This window comes from Oratosquilla oratoria, chromosome 12 (genome assembly GCF_046742065.1).
Source record: "Oratosquilla oratoria isolate Oo_2021 chromosome 12, ASM4674206v1, whole genome shotgun sequence".
Lineage (NCBI taxonomy): Eukaryota > Metazoa > Arthropoda > Malacostraca > Stomatopoda > Squillidae > Oratosquilla > Oratosquilla oratoria.
The window spans coordinates 65039256-65054286 of NC_134788.1; the positions used below are offsets into that span (position 1 = coordinate 65039256).

Here is a 15031-nt window from a genome sequence, read left to right on the forward strand (position 1 = left end):
TTTTTGGCTACCTCCCTTGTAAGGGGGAAAAAGCCTTGGTATATGTATGTATAAATGACATGGGTGAAGGTGTGGAATGTTATATGAACTTCTTCGCAGATGATGCAAAAATGCTAAAGTACAGAGGAAGATTGCAAATCACTACAGATAGACCTACCGGTAGATAAAATCTGGAAATGGAGTCAAGAGTGGAAAGTGAACTTTAACTTCAATAAATGTAGTATAATGGAGTTTGGAAAAAGTAAAAATAGAATATCAAGGAATTATAAAATTGGTGAAGTAAAAAAAAGTGAGCTTGGAAAGGGACCTAGGAGTAATAATCAGCAAAGACATATCACCAGACAAACATATCAACAAAATAGTCAGAGAAACCTTCAACCTACTAAGGTTGATGAATGTGGCATTCGACAATTTGGATGAGGAAATGGTTAAGAAAATATTAGTTACACTGATAAGACCAAAATTGGAGTATGCTACAACACTATGGACACCCAGTACTAAAAAGAATATAAAGAAATTAGAAAGAATACAATAAGCAATGACAAAGATGGCACCAACACTCTCCAAATTGACATACAAATAAAGATTGTCCAAATTGGAACTACCAACTCTGGAACAAAGAACAGAAAGGAATGGAAATCCTAGATAGAGATGATTTATTAAAGTGGGACAATAGAAAAACAAGAGGACATGAAAAGGAACTCAAAAAGGATAATTATAGAAGAGATATGAAAAAGAAAAGCTTCCCATACAGGCTGTTGGATACCTGGAATAAATTAGATAAGGCAACAGTGTGTGCAAATACTATTCAAGAATTTAAGAACAAACTAGATGCTGAATGATACAGCCATGGGTCACTACCAGTATAGCTCCCTGTATAATACAACTAGGTAAATACAATTAGGTAAAAATACACTGGTCTCCAGCCTGCCAGATAAACCACATTAGGCGTCCAAAATAGAAAGGGGGAAATGCTGGCATCATCCATAAGCCATTTTGTCTCCTAACATCAAACATTCTCAGAACCATATTTCATAACGAGGGATGTGGCATTTTCCCCTTTCAATACAAGACATCTCATATGAGGAAAGAGTAAAAGCACTGGTTTTGTCAACTTTAAAAATTTGAAGAGAAAGTGGTGATATGATTACAGTATTCAGGTCACTAAATAGGATAGGTTACATTGACAGAAGAGATCTCTTAAGGTTAGGTGGGCTTAAAGAGGTCATGAGAACAAATTATGAAAGACTACATGTCTAAAGGATGTGAAGAAATAGCTTTTCATATAGATGCATTGATACTTGGAATAGCTTAGATGATATAGCCCAAGCTGGAACAAAACATGAATTCAAATAAAAATGTGATTACTGCAAGTCAAAAATATACACTAAGTTGGAATTGTATATTAATTTGAGGTTTGGTATGATAAGCTGGAGTCAATGATGTTATCCAATGACTGTTGCTTCCTTTCTATACACTACAATTAGTTAAATTCACTTGTGTGTTTCATGTCATGGTTATGGATTGAATCAACATGGGACAAGGTCAGTGTGGCCTGTAAGACATACATTTAGTCATTATAACACAATTGTATTTCAGTTTTGTCTTATTTATTATGGTTTCACAATACTGATTAATACTACAATCATTTATTTACCTATTTCATTTCTTTGTTTTGTACAGATAAAGTAGGAGTCCACTGTTTCTATAACATATTAGTTCAAACTTAAACTAGATCTTTTCCAACACATAGATTGAGATGATGAACAGATTTTAGATATTCTGGTCTTACATAACATTCACTACAACTAATTCACTAGTATAAGTTCACCACAGCATCATTAAATAAATCATAACAATTTCATACAGAACTTTGTAGCCAAGTCCCTCACATTCATTTCTGCCTCAAATCCCATGGGTTTAGGTTTGAATCTAATGAACGTCACCCCGCACAACTCTAGTCTTTCATGAGAATTGTGCAATGCAATATCATGTTAGAAAAGTTTCTATTTTGTGTGGGTTATTATGTGACTTTTGAAAACATCTCACAAGAAAACTGCATCATATTCCATTTGATACTACTCCTTCATGAGAAAGCTACATTACACAGGTTATGGTGGAAATGCTTCTTCCCACATGAGATATCACATGCTATTTCAAATCTCCCTATGGTGAGAAGGTCTCTATGTTACAGGTCATGCTGCTGGACAAGCGCATCTCCAGTGTGGGTCACCACGTGAGAAAGCTGTATCACACCAGTCACACTAGAAAGGCTATTCTCCAGAGCGGATAAGCACATGACGCTTGAGATGAATATACTAGAACAGTTTTTCTCCTATGTGGGTCATCATTTGACATTAGAGACCACTCTTTTGAAAAATTGCATCACACAGATGACACTGGAATGGCTTTTCTCCAGGGTGTGAGCCATGATATGAAGTTTGGTGACACTTTGTGCAAAAGCTGCATCACACCGGTGACACTTGAATATGGTCCTCTCCAGTGTGGGTCATCATGTGAGATTTGAGAGCACTCTTTCCTGAGAAGGTTACACAGCACAGGCCACAATGAAAAGGTTTTTCATGATGAAATTTTGTGGAAAGGCGGGTCTTAGGCCAAGAAATAAGTTGTTATATTTTGAGGCAGATTCGAATATGTATGCTGATCAAGGGTTTATTATAATTTTTGCAACCCTGGCATTTAAACTGTATACAAATTTCACAAATACTATATAATGTGGCCTGCTATCATTTATAATGTGGGCAAAATAATCTTTTTTGATTTTGTGATTGACATTGGTGGAGTTATGTGGTGAGTGCCATAAGACAAATCATTAGGCATATATCTTTATCTTACTTTATTTTATTTATTCATTTATTTTTTGCACTGATTTTGTATTTCAAGAGTCCTTAGCATGGCAACAATGACAGAACTGACAAAAATGTATAATACATATTTTATATTCATCTGAATAATTACATTCAACCTTTCTAACTTTACAAATAAATATATATACATATACCAAAGGCTTTTTTCCCCTTGCACAGGAGGTAGCCAAAAGACAAAGGCATAGAAACCACTCCTACCCATTTCATCCCCTACATACTCCATTCCCCTCTACCCTCTTATCTTGGCACCTCCTGGATGATGGGTGATCCCTGCATCCTATCCACTGCCCTGGGTCAGAAGCAGTGTCACAAGACACAGCACATCTACAGCAAGGCTGCTTCATTCATTTGGTGACCCACCCTCTCCATCCATTCATGCAGAAAAGGAGATGGGGAGAAATCCCTTTGGGCTGCGTCTATTTATTTATCATACATACTCCCTCACCCCCCCATCCCCCCACACTCCCCATTCATGCATCACAGCATTCTCCACTCACCCATCTCCTGTCTTTTCCCATCCTTCCTCAAGAGACATTCCCCACTTTCCAAATGCCCTTTTTACCCCATCCATCCATCTCACCCCCCTCATGTTCACTCTTTCCACCTCTGCCTTCCACACCTCTTTTACTAATCTTTCTTCACTCATTCTTTCCATGTGTCCAAACCATCCCAATACTCTTTCATCAACCCTATCTCCCAACTCCCTTTCCACCCCTGTTCTCCTCCTCATTTCTCACTCTACCTAGCCTAGTAACACATATCATACTTCTCAGGCATTTCATTTCAAACACATTCAAACTCTTTCTCTCTTCCTCTCTTATGTAATATGCTTCTGCCCTGTACAGTGCTGTCGGCACAATCACTCCTTCATACAATCTTCTCTTAGCATCCATTCCCAATTGTCTTTCTCATTACATTTTTTAACCCCCAAGGCATTTACTTGATTCTCTCAATCTATATTCTACCTCCATCCCTACTCCTCCCTTTCCTGCCACATTCACACCCAAGTATCTAAAACTATCAACTTCCTCCAGTCTCTCTCCCTTAATACTCACTTCCAGTCTGCTGCCACCCTCTCACCTTGTACATCTCATCACCTTACTTTTACCCATATTTATCTTCAACTTCCTTCTTTTGCACACCTTCCCAAACTCTGTCACTAATTTCCTTAATCCCTTCTCTGATCCTGCTACAAGTGCTGTGTCATCTGCAAACAACAACTGGCATACCTCCCACTTTTCTCCATTTCCTTTAACCATCTCCAACTCCTGACCCACTACCCTTGCGTTCACCTCTTGCACCACCCCATCCATATATAAATCGAACAGCCAGGGCGACACAACACATCCCTGAAAAAGTCCCACCTTTACCTCAAACCACTCACTCTCTCCATTTCTAATCCTATCACAAGCTCTACTACTCTCATAAAAACTCTTGACTGCTCTTAACAGCTTTCCTCCTATTCCATATATCTGTAAATCCTCCCACAGTGCATTCCTGTCTACCCTGTCATAAGCTTTTTCCAGATCCATAAAAGCCCAAAAAACATCCTTACCTTTTCCTATAGCTTTCTCACATATCTTACCACAAAAATCTGATCTACACAACCCCTACCTGTCCTAAACCCACACTCTTCCTCACCAATTACTCCCTCTGTTCCTCTCCTAATCTGCTTAATCAAGACCTTTCCATAAGCCTTAACAAGCTCATCCCTCTCAAACTACTACATTCACACTTGTCCCCCTTTCGCTTGTAAAGTGGAACTATACAGGCACTCCTCCAGTCCTCTGGCACTCCACCCTCTCTTAACCCCTTCCATATGGTGCCGCACACGTAGGCGTCATGGGGAGCGAGTGTATTCGCGAGGCTGCCATATCGGCGTCTTGATTATATTTATTGTAGTCGCCCCTGTGTTTTTACATTCTCTCAAATGTGCCCTGAATCCCATTCTCTGTGGTATTCAAAATTCGCGGGTGAAAGAGAGAACGATCGATATAAGCGGTGACTATATTTTATGATGCGAGTATTATTACGACACGTCGTACGGCTGGCATTGGCTGCTGCCACTGAGATCTAAGTCCATGACGCCTACGTGTGCGGCACCGTATGGAAGGGGTTAAACAAACATTAAATAACCTCACCAGCCAGTCCACCATCCCAGTACCTCCTTTTTTCAGACTCTCTGCATGGCATCCATCCAAACCACACAAGTCCATTACTCATTCTCAACACAGATTTTATTTTCTAACTCCTTATTTCTTCTCTCTTGTTTTTGGCATTCACCAATTCTTCATACACACTAATTTAATTTATTGAATTTCCATATAATTTGTAGCTTTTCACTCTCGTAGACATATCCAAATGACATTTCTATGCAATTGTTATTTCAATAATGTTTTTTACATTTGTAAATTGACACCTACAGATTACAGAATACAACCATATCTGTGTGCACTATTAGTCATCTTGTGATGATTGAGACCTCTTTTGTGAGAAGCAGAATCACACAGGTCATACTGGAAAGGCTACTGTCCTGTGCAGGGGATCACATGATATTTGAGGTGATTCTTCTGTGAGAGAGTTGCATTGCACAGGTCACACAGGAATGGCTTCTCTCCACTGTGGGTCTTCATAAGCTGTGTAAGAGAACTCTTTTGTGAGAAAGCTGCACCACACAGGTTGAACAGGAACTTCTCTCCTGTGTGGGTCCTCATATGTTTTGTGAGAAAACCCTTATATGAGAAAGCATAATCACAATGGAAAGTCTTCTCTCCTATGTGGGTCCTCATATGCTGTGTGAGATGACCTTTTAGTGGGAAAGCAGAATCACATTTGCCACAATGGAAAGACTTTTCATATGTGGGTCCTCATATGTGTGAGATGACTCTTTTGTGAGGAGGCACAATCAAAAAGGTCACACTGAAAAGGCCTTCTCCTATGTGGATCACAATGTGAACTTTAATCTGATTCTTTTGTGGGGAAGGGTTAGCACACATGCCACACTGGAAAGGCTTCCCTCCTGTGTGGTTCATGAAGTGTGTTTTTTTTTTTCTTTTTCTTTTTTTAGAAAAAGCTGCATTACACAGGTCACAAAGAAATAGCTTCTTACCTGTGTGAATCATCACATGATCTTTGAAGTGATTCTTTTGTGAGAAAGCTTTATTGCACAAGTCACACTAGAAAGGTTTCTTTCATGTGTGTTCCTCATAGACATTCTGAGATGGCCAAGAAAGCAGAATTGCACAGGTTACAAAGGAATGTTCTCTCTCATGTGTGGGTCCTCATATGCTTTCTGAGATGACCCTTTTGTGAGAAAGCAGAATCACACGTCACAAAGGAATGGCTTCTCTCCTGTGTGGGTCCTCATATGCAATGTGAGAACACACATTTGTGAGAAAGTAGAATCACAGAAGTCACACTGGAAAAGCTTCTCTCCTGTGTGGGTCCTCATATGCTCTGTAAGAGTACCCTTTTGTGAAAAAAAAAAAAATCCCAAAGGTCACATTTGAAAGGCTTCTCTCCTGTGTGGGTCCTCATATGCAATGTGAGAGTACCCTTTTTGGAGAAAGAAGAATCACAAAGGTCACACTGGAAAGGCTTCTCTCCTGCGTGGGTCCTCATATGCAATGTGAAAGCATTCTTGAGAAAGCAGAAACACACAGGTCACACTGGAAAGGCTTCTTTCTTGTGTGGGTCCTCATATGCTGTGTGAGATTACTCTTTTGTGAGAAAACTTTATCACACAGGCCACACTGGAAAGGCTTCTCTCTTGTGTGGGTCCTTATATGCTGTGTGAGAGTACCTTTATGTAAAAAAGCAAAATTGTACAGGTCACACTGGAAAGGCTTGTCTCCTGTATGGGTCCTCATATGTCACTTGATATAATCCTTTTGTGAGAAAGGAGAATCACACTGGAAAGGCTTCACTCTTGTGTGGGTCCTTGTAAGCTTTTTGAGAGCATCCTTTTATGAGAAAGGAGAATCACACATGTTACACAGGAAATGTTGCTATTCTCTGTGGGTCGTCCAGTGATTTTTAAGGTGACAGTTTTGTGTGAAAGCTTTATCACATTAGAATGGCTTTTCTCCAGTGTGGGTCCTCATATGCTGTGTGAGAGTACCCTTTACTGAAAAAGCAGAATCACAAAGATCACACTGGAAAGGCTTGTCTCCTGTGTGGGACCTCATATGCTCTGTGAGAGCACCCTTTTGTGAAAAAGCAGAACCACACAGGTCACACTGGAAAGGCTTGTCTCCTGTGTGGGTCCTCACATGCCTTGTGAGATTACACTTTTGTGAGAAGCCAGAATCACAAAGGTCACACTGGAAAGGCTTGTCTCCTGTATGGATCATCATATGATGTTTGAGGGAATTATTTTTTGAGAAAGCTTTATCACACAGGCCACACTGGAAAGGCTTCTCTCCTGTGTGGGTCCTCATATGTTGTGTGAGAGTACCTTTTACTGAAAAAGCAGAATCACAAATATCACACTGGAAAGGCTTCTCTCCTGTGTGGGTCCTCATATGCTGTGTGAGAGTACCCTTTTGTGAGAAAGCAGAACCACACAGGTCACACTGGAAGGGATTGTCTCCTGTGTGGGTCCTCATATGCCGAGTGAGATTACCCTTTTGTGTGAAGACAAAATCACAAAGGTCACAATGGAAAGGCTTGTCCCCTGTGTGGATCATCATATGATTTTTGAGGGAATTATTTTGAGAGAAAGCTTTATCACACAGGCCACACGGGAAAGGTTTCTCTCCTGTGTGGGTCCTCATATGCAATGTGAGAACATCCTTTTGTGAGAAAGCAGAATCACAGAGGTCACACTGGAAAGGCTTCTCTCCTGTGTGGGCCCTCATATGGTGTTTGAGATTGCTCCTAAATGAGAAAGCAGATTCACATATATCACACTGGAAAGGCTTCTCTCCTGTGTGGGTCCTCATATGCTCTGTGAGAGTACCCTTTTGTGAAAAAGCAGAATCACAAAGGTCACACTTGAAAGGCTTCTCTCCTGTGTGGGTCCTCATATGCTGTGTGAGAGTACCCTTTTGTGAAAAAGCAGAATCACAAAGGTCACACTGGAAAGGCTTCTCTCCTGTGTGGGTCCTCATATGCTCTGTGAGAGTACCTTTTTGTGAGAAAGCAGAACCACACAGGTCACACTGGAAAGGCTTCTCTCCTGTGTGGGTCCTCATATGCCGTGTGAGATTACTCTTTTGTGAGAAAGCTTTATCACACAGGCCACACTGGAAAGACTTCTCTCCTGTGTGGGTCCTCATATGCTGTGTGATAGCACCCTTTTGTGAGAAAGCAGAACCACACAGGTCACACTGGAAAGGCTTGTCTCCTGTGTGGGTCCTCATATGTCGTGTGAGATTACCCTTTTGTGAGAAGCCAAAATTACAAAGGTTACACCGGAAAGGCTTGTCTCCTGTGTGGATCATCATATGATCTTTGAGGGAATTATTTTGAGAGAAAGCTTTATCACACAGGCCACACTGGAAAGCCTTCTCTCCTGTGTGGGTCCTCATATGCAATGTGAGAGTACCCCTTTGTGAAAAAGCAGAATCACACAGGTCACACTGGAAAGGCTTCTCTCCTGTGTGGGCCCTCATATGTTGTTTGAGATTGCTCCTTTGTGAGAAAGCAGATTCACATATATCACACTGGAAAGGCTTCTCTCCTGTGTGGGTCCTCATATGCTCTGTGAGAATACCCTTTCGTGAAAAAGCAGAATCACAAAGGTCACACTTGAAAGGCTTCTCTCCTGTGTGGGTCCTCATATGCAGTGTGAGAGTACCCTTTTTTGAGAAAGCAGAATCACAAAGGTCACACTGGAAAGGCTTCTCTCCTGTATGGGTCCTCATATGCTCTGTGAGAGTACCCTTTTGTGAGAAAGCAGAACCACACAGGTCACACTGGAAAGGCTTGTCTCCTGTGTGGGTCCTCATATGCCGTGTGAGATTACTCTTTTGTGTGAAGGCTTTATCACAAAGTCCACACTGGAAAGACTTCTCTACTGTGTTGGTCCTCATGTGGCTTGTGAGATAATCCTTTTATAAGAAAGCAGAATTGCAAAGGTCACACTGGAAAGGTTTCCCTCCTGCATGGATCATCATGTGATCTTTGAGGTGATTATTTCGTGAGAAAGCTTTATCACAGAGGCCAAATTGGAAAGGCTTCTCTCCTGTGTGGGTCTTCATATGTCGCTCGAGATGACCCTCTTGTGAGAAAGCAGAATCACACAGGTCACACTGGAAAGATTTCTATCCTGTGTGGATCATCACATGATCTTTGAGGTCATTCTTTCATGGGAAATATTTATTGTTCAGGCCACACTGGAAAGGCTTCTCTTGTGTGTGGATCCTCATATGCTTAGTGAGAGAACCCTTTCATGAGAAAGCAGAAACACAGGTCACACTGGAAAGGCTTTTCTATCTTGTGCTTCCTTGTAAGCTTTGTGAGAGCATCCTTTTTTGAGAAAGCAGAATCACACAGGTCACACTGGAAATGCTGCGCTTCTCTGTAGTCTGTCAAGTGATTTTTAATGTGACAGTTTTGTGTGAAACTTTTTCACATAAGTCACACTGGAATGGCTTTTCTCCAGTGTGGGTTATCATATGAAAAATTGATTCTTTTGTGAGAAAGCTACATTGCACAGGTCATATTGGACAGGCTTCTCTCCTGTGTGGCTCATCATATGCTTTGTGAGAAGGCACAACTGCACAGGTCACACTGGAAAGGCTTCCCTACACTGTGGGTCATGTGATATCTAAGATGACTCATGATATAACTGTACCACAGACGTCACACTAGGTCCTCTTCATCATATAACGAGTATGGAATCTTCAGGTAGGTCTTCCAATGAAGTGGTTATATTTACCTTCATCCTGAAAAAAAAAACTGTATTCATAATAACGTCCAACTCTAAAAGTGTCCAATATACTCTAATGAGGTAGTGGATGTTTTGTACACAAACAATTTCATACTCAAATTTGTTCCTAATCAGATCTTTTGCACATGCCATGGCCTCGTATAAGATAGGAAGAAACACTAAGATATGGTGATACCATATTCCATTCTACTTTTTTATTAGAAATGAGGTGAAAATCATCCTAAAGCTACATGCGTACTAACTCCACCAGAACCATTCAACTTTTGCTATAGCTTTCTCATGTCATGATATTTGGAAGTGGACAATGGTCCAGCTGGCCACAACAGTCATAATTTAATATAACTCCATAACAAACCATGTTTGGGCTCATAAGACCTGAATCTAAACATGACCAACTCAAGGAAGGTTTATTCAGTTCATTTGTCTCAAATAAGTGATGCAAGTCATATAATTTAATATTCGCTGGCAAGTGGTGTACCTGTGTTATTATTCTTAACAAAATGTAATAAGTAAAATATATCTAGGAAACTGCAGAGGTATTATCCATATCTTTTCTCATCATATTCAGTAAAATCTACAGGTCATTTAAACATGGAGGAATTATATACACATACCTGGTTGTCTTTAAGGAAGCCTGTCATTTCTTCCCTTCTAGTTGTGACACTCATGTGATAATAATGGTGAAGGAAAGTTAAAAAATAAATAAATGAATAAATAATAATAATAATAATAATAATAATAATAATAATAATAATAATAATAATAAAAAAAATTCTAATTGTGGAACTTTTATTTAATATCAGTACTCTCTTACTTTAGGTGTTCCTGCCTATTAACATTAATTAATATCAAGTTGGATGTTCTATGGGCTTTGCTCTAATTAGAGCTTGTCCCACATTTCTGCTCAAATGGACACTTCCCATATGAACACTTTATACAAAAACATAACAGTACAGACAGATGTACTATCATCGGCACCTATATCCAGTACACTGTGTCTTTGCTTACATTGTTATGAAAAATATGAATGGGTTGGAGCACCCACCATCAGAATGACCAATTAACCATTTTTGGTATTTCCAATACATTTACGAAGTTGATATGTGTGCTTGTCCCACATTACTACTCAAATGGACACTTCCCATATGAACACTTCTCTACTAGAGGTCGATTGTGGGAGGACATAGAGTACACAAATCAGAAGCCTGACCTACACAAGCTGGAAGTGATCTAGACATATAGGTCATATGACCTGCATCCAGGATCTATGTAAGATTATGTAAGTGAATATTAAGAAAAATTTTACTCATAGGAATATCACCATCAGTGCACACTGAATTCAGAGTGAACTTCATAAATTATTCATTTTCATACTCCAGATCATGTTAATTTGAGATGTTTACATATGGGCTCAAAATACTTAGAATGATAAGAGCTAGCTAATGATGTTGGTAAGAATTGCAGCTGTGTGAACGGCGAACATCTTTGTAATGCACAAAAATGTTTGCCAGTCTCAATTTTCTAAAAATTGCTGCCTACATAAATATTGATTTGCAATACTTATAAATGTAGTTCAAAATACTCAATGATAAATCCTAGGCAATGATAGAGGTAAGAATTGCACATGTGAGACCTAACATAACCTAATCTAACCCCTTGGCAGCAATGTGCACATCCGCGGGCAGTGCCACCATCGTGGACGGAACGTTTCCACTGCCAGTCTTAGCAACCCATTCGAATGGGTTCTCCTCAGTTTGAGCTCTGTTAGTGTTCAAATTGTATGCGGGTGATTCAAAATATCTTCCTGTCCTAGAAGTTTAGATGCATTTTCAAAAACTAACGGAGTTCCACCGATTTCATCATAAAAATTTGGGTCATTGCAATGGCAATTTAGTTTTCCAAGTGGAAATCTAAAGGAAAACTATATATTAACTTTTTAATGTGATATTCATGTTTTTAGCTTACTTTTCCCAGAAATGAGCGACTTCAAGATTGTTGTTCATGATGCGGCTGTGCATTTGCTGCTGGAAAACAAGTTTTGGAGTGTCAGGTTTTGCCGGTAGATGCCATCTATTTTTGAAGAACTGAATCTAAACTTTTTGAACAGGAAGACATTTTGAACCACCTGCGCATGCATCAAACACTATCGAAGTCAAACTCCAGAGAACCTAGTTGAATAGGTTGCTCAAAATTGCAACGGCAATATTTAAAATTCCAACTGAGATGGTGACGCTGCCTGCGGACTCACATGTACACCCTTAATTATTGCCATGGCAACATGATTGGTGATAGTAAGAATAGCATAAAAAGAAGGTCCTACATTGTTTTTTTGACATGCTCAGGTGATTTGACCCATAAAACCTTCATATGCCAAGTTGCATGTCAATTGAGCCAGCGGTTTGGATTTATGGATGATTATCTCTAAACTGACAATAGTTGCCATTGCAACATGATAGGTATTAGTAAGAATAGTATAAAAGGGAATTCCTACATTGTTTTAGACATGCTCAGATGATTTGTTGATCCTTAAAACCTTCACATGCCAAGTTGCATGTCAATTGGGCCAGTGGTTTGGATTTTATTGATGATAATCTCTAAATTGACAACTTAATAGTTGCCATGAAAAGGCAAATTTGGTATGATAATGTCCAAAATTGTTTTTGTTATGCTCAGGTGATTTGTTGACCAATAATATTGGACCACTGGTTTAGGATTTATGTGTATTTCTTTACCAAAATCTTTACAAATTACCACCCTCAATTCTCACACTTAGTTATGGTAAAATCTAGCCAAAAATTCACGATAAAAAAATAAATGAATAATATCTCCCTTATCTAAAAGTTTTAAAAAGTATTTAATTTCTAATGAAATTATCTTTCATATGGAAAACAAATTTAAGGGTTATTTATTTATTTATTTTTATGTGCCTGTACCTACTTTAAGCCAAAAATTTGGAATACCAGAAAATTTCAAAATGCCTTATCTCCCTTATCTATAAAGCAATCTGAAAAAAATAAAAAAGCATTTTGTTTGTAATGAATAGATCTTTTACTTGCAACAAGAATTGAAGGGTTAAACCAAACTTGAAAATACTGTGCTCGTACCAACCCTTGGTAAATGTAAAGATGTTCTACCATTTTTTTTTTTTTTTATATATATAGATGCTGATGTTACTACCTGTTTGCGGTACTTATACCTGGTGTTCAGAATACATTAGAATGATAAGAGCTAGCCAATGGTATTGGTAATTGCAGCTGTGAGATTTGCAAACATTTTCAAAATAATTTAGTATATCACATAGGTGTGCACAACTAAGAATTTACCCATATTTCTTGCAAAAGAATTCGTTTTGTGCTGCACAAGTTGAGGAAAGCATTTGTTTCCTGACAGGACCTCCTGGATTCCTGTGCCCATAAGGTGCATTCAAATTGTATTGAATTTGTTTAATTTGAGTCAATTCAACCTACCACCAACTTAGCCCATCTACTCGAAAAAGTCGGCCCACCACGGTTTGGTTAGAGAAGACGGATTTATCATACTTTAATATCTTCGACCTTCGCATTTATCAAAACAAAAGATGCTGCCTCAAGCAGCCAATTTGACGATGTCCCGAGTTAGAGAGAGACCGAACTGGACGACAAACTATCAGACAACCCTTTCATATTAGAACTTAATGAACGCATAACCGTAAAGATTTATAGTTCAGCAATTCCTCAGAACTCTAGACAAGGGTTTCTCTTTCCCATCTAACATACGAAAATATTATACAACGTAGAGAAAAATTAAGCTAATTTCGCTTCAGCGCCAACGATTCAAAATAATTGCGTAAACACCAAAACGTCATATAGTTATACTGCGCCAAAACTTAAATTTAATGAAAAAAACAGAAAGTATTTAAGCATATACATGAGTAAACTTAAATAATTTCGAGACAGAATTCTGCATTAACAAGTGCAACTTTCAAAAATTCTCACAAAAATATCCGTGCCACAGAACCTTGCTGATAATTTCTAGCTTTCTATGTGTTTATAAATATCAGCTTCTGACAAACAAGTGAGCTACAAGAAGCGGAACTTAGAAAGATCATCAATAAAATATCAACAAAAACTGTAAGAGCATAAGAACGATGGACACTGCAGGAGACCATAAGACCTACGCTAGGCAGTTCCATGTCCATTACCACCTGTCATCCCTATTCATAACGTTGTCTAACCGTTTCTTAAAACAACGGATGGTTTCAGCGATCCGTACATGGTTACTAAGTCTACTCCATTCGTTGACCACCCTGTTGGTAAACCAGTTCTTGCCTATTTCCTTCTTAAATCTAAATTTGCCTTAATATTATGAAGGCCTTGATTACATCACCCTTGTTAAAGCCTTTGATCCATTTGAACAGCTCTATAGAGTGGTTGCACTGACGCCACAACTTATCGGCTAACCCGGATGAATGGCCATATTGGAGTGTAAACAAACAGATCAGACGTGTAGATTACAGGCAAAGCTTCAACTTTGGCTCGAACCTAAATGTTTTCAGTTCTCTAATTCTGGAATTCCTCAGCCATTAAAGACATCACATCTTCTGTCAGATCTGTCTGTGTTCCACTTCCTGGAGTAGTAGGTTGGACCTCTGTTGTATCCTTATCTTTATTAAGTAATAATAGTGACTCGGCTGCTGCATAATCCCTTTTCTTTTGAATTCTGTCTTCTCGTCGTTTAAACCTTAAAATCTCTGGAGAAGCATTTGAACCAAACATGTTTAATGAGGTTATCCAATCATGACTGTCCCTTTGATACCATTCTGCATTCTTCCCTATAAAAATAGATAAATACAATGAAAAAACAATAATTCTAGACTATATGTGACATATTTTGATAGCACATCTTAATCGAGATGGACAGATAATGTGTCAATTGTAAAATGTAAAAGTTAGATTTTTCACTAATTAAGATCAGAAGAAACAAACCAAGTTATCATAATAGTTATAAATAATTAATTCATCAAAATATATTATTATTTTTAATACATTTTTTTTACTGGACTTGTTTTATTTTTAGATTAAAATGTCAAACTCAAGTCTATGTACACTGTTAATGCAAAATATTTGTTGTTCCTTTGTGCTTCCTGATGAAATATGGGTCAGGCATAGTAAAAAAAAAAAAAAAAAAAAAAAAAAAAAAATCTAGAAAGAAGAAAATGAAAAATATTAGCAGCAGCAGACACAATGAACTAGATTTTAGTGTACCTACT

The 15031-nt window shown here is 38.6% G+C and overlaps 1 protein-coding gene across 1 annotated transcript; it reads right to left on the bottom strand.

Moving 5' to 3' along the window:
- Positions 1-241: 241 nt before the first annotated feature.
- LOC143031936 (uncharacterized) lies at positions 242-14056 on the bottom strand. Its single transcript, XM_076196315.1, has 2 exons — positions 13758-14056; positions 242-9778 (listed from the first exon to the last, which is right to left on the bottom strand). The coding sequence occupies exon 2, from the start codon at positions 8921-8923 to the stop codon at positions 6959-6961; it is 1965 nt and encodes a 654-aa protein (XP_076052430.1). The 5' UTR covers positions 8924-9778; positions 13758-14056; the 3' UTR covers positions 242-6958.
- Positions 14057-15031: the final 975 nt, after the last annotated feature.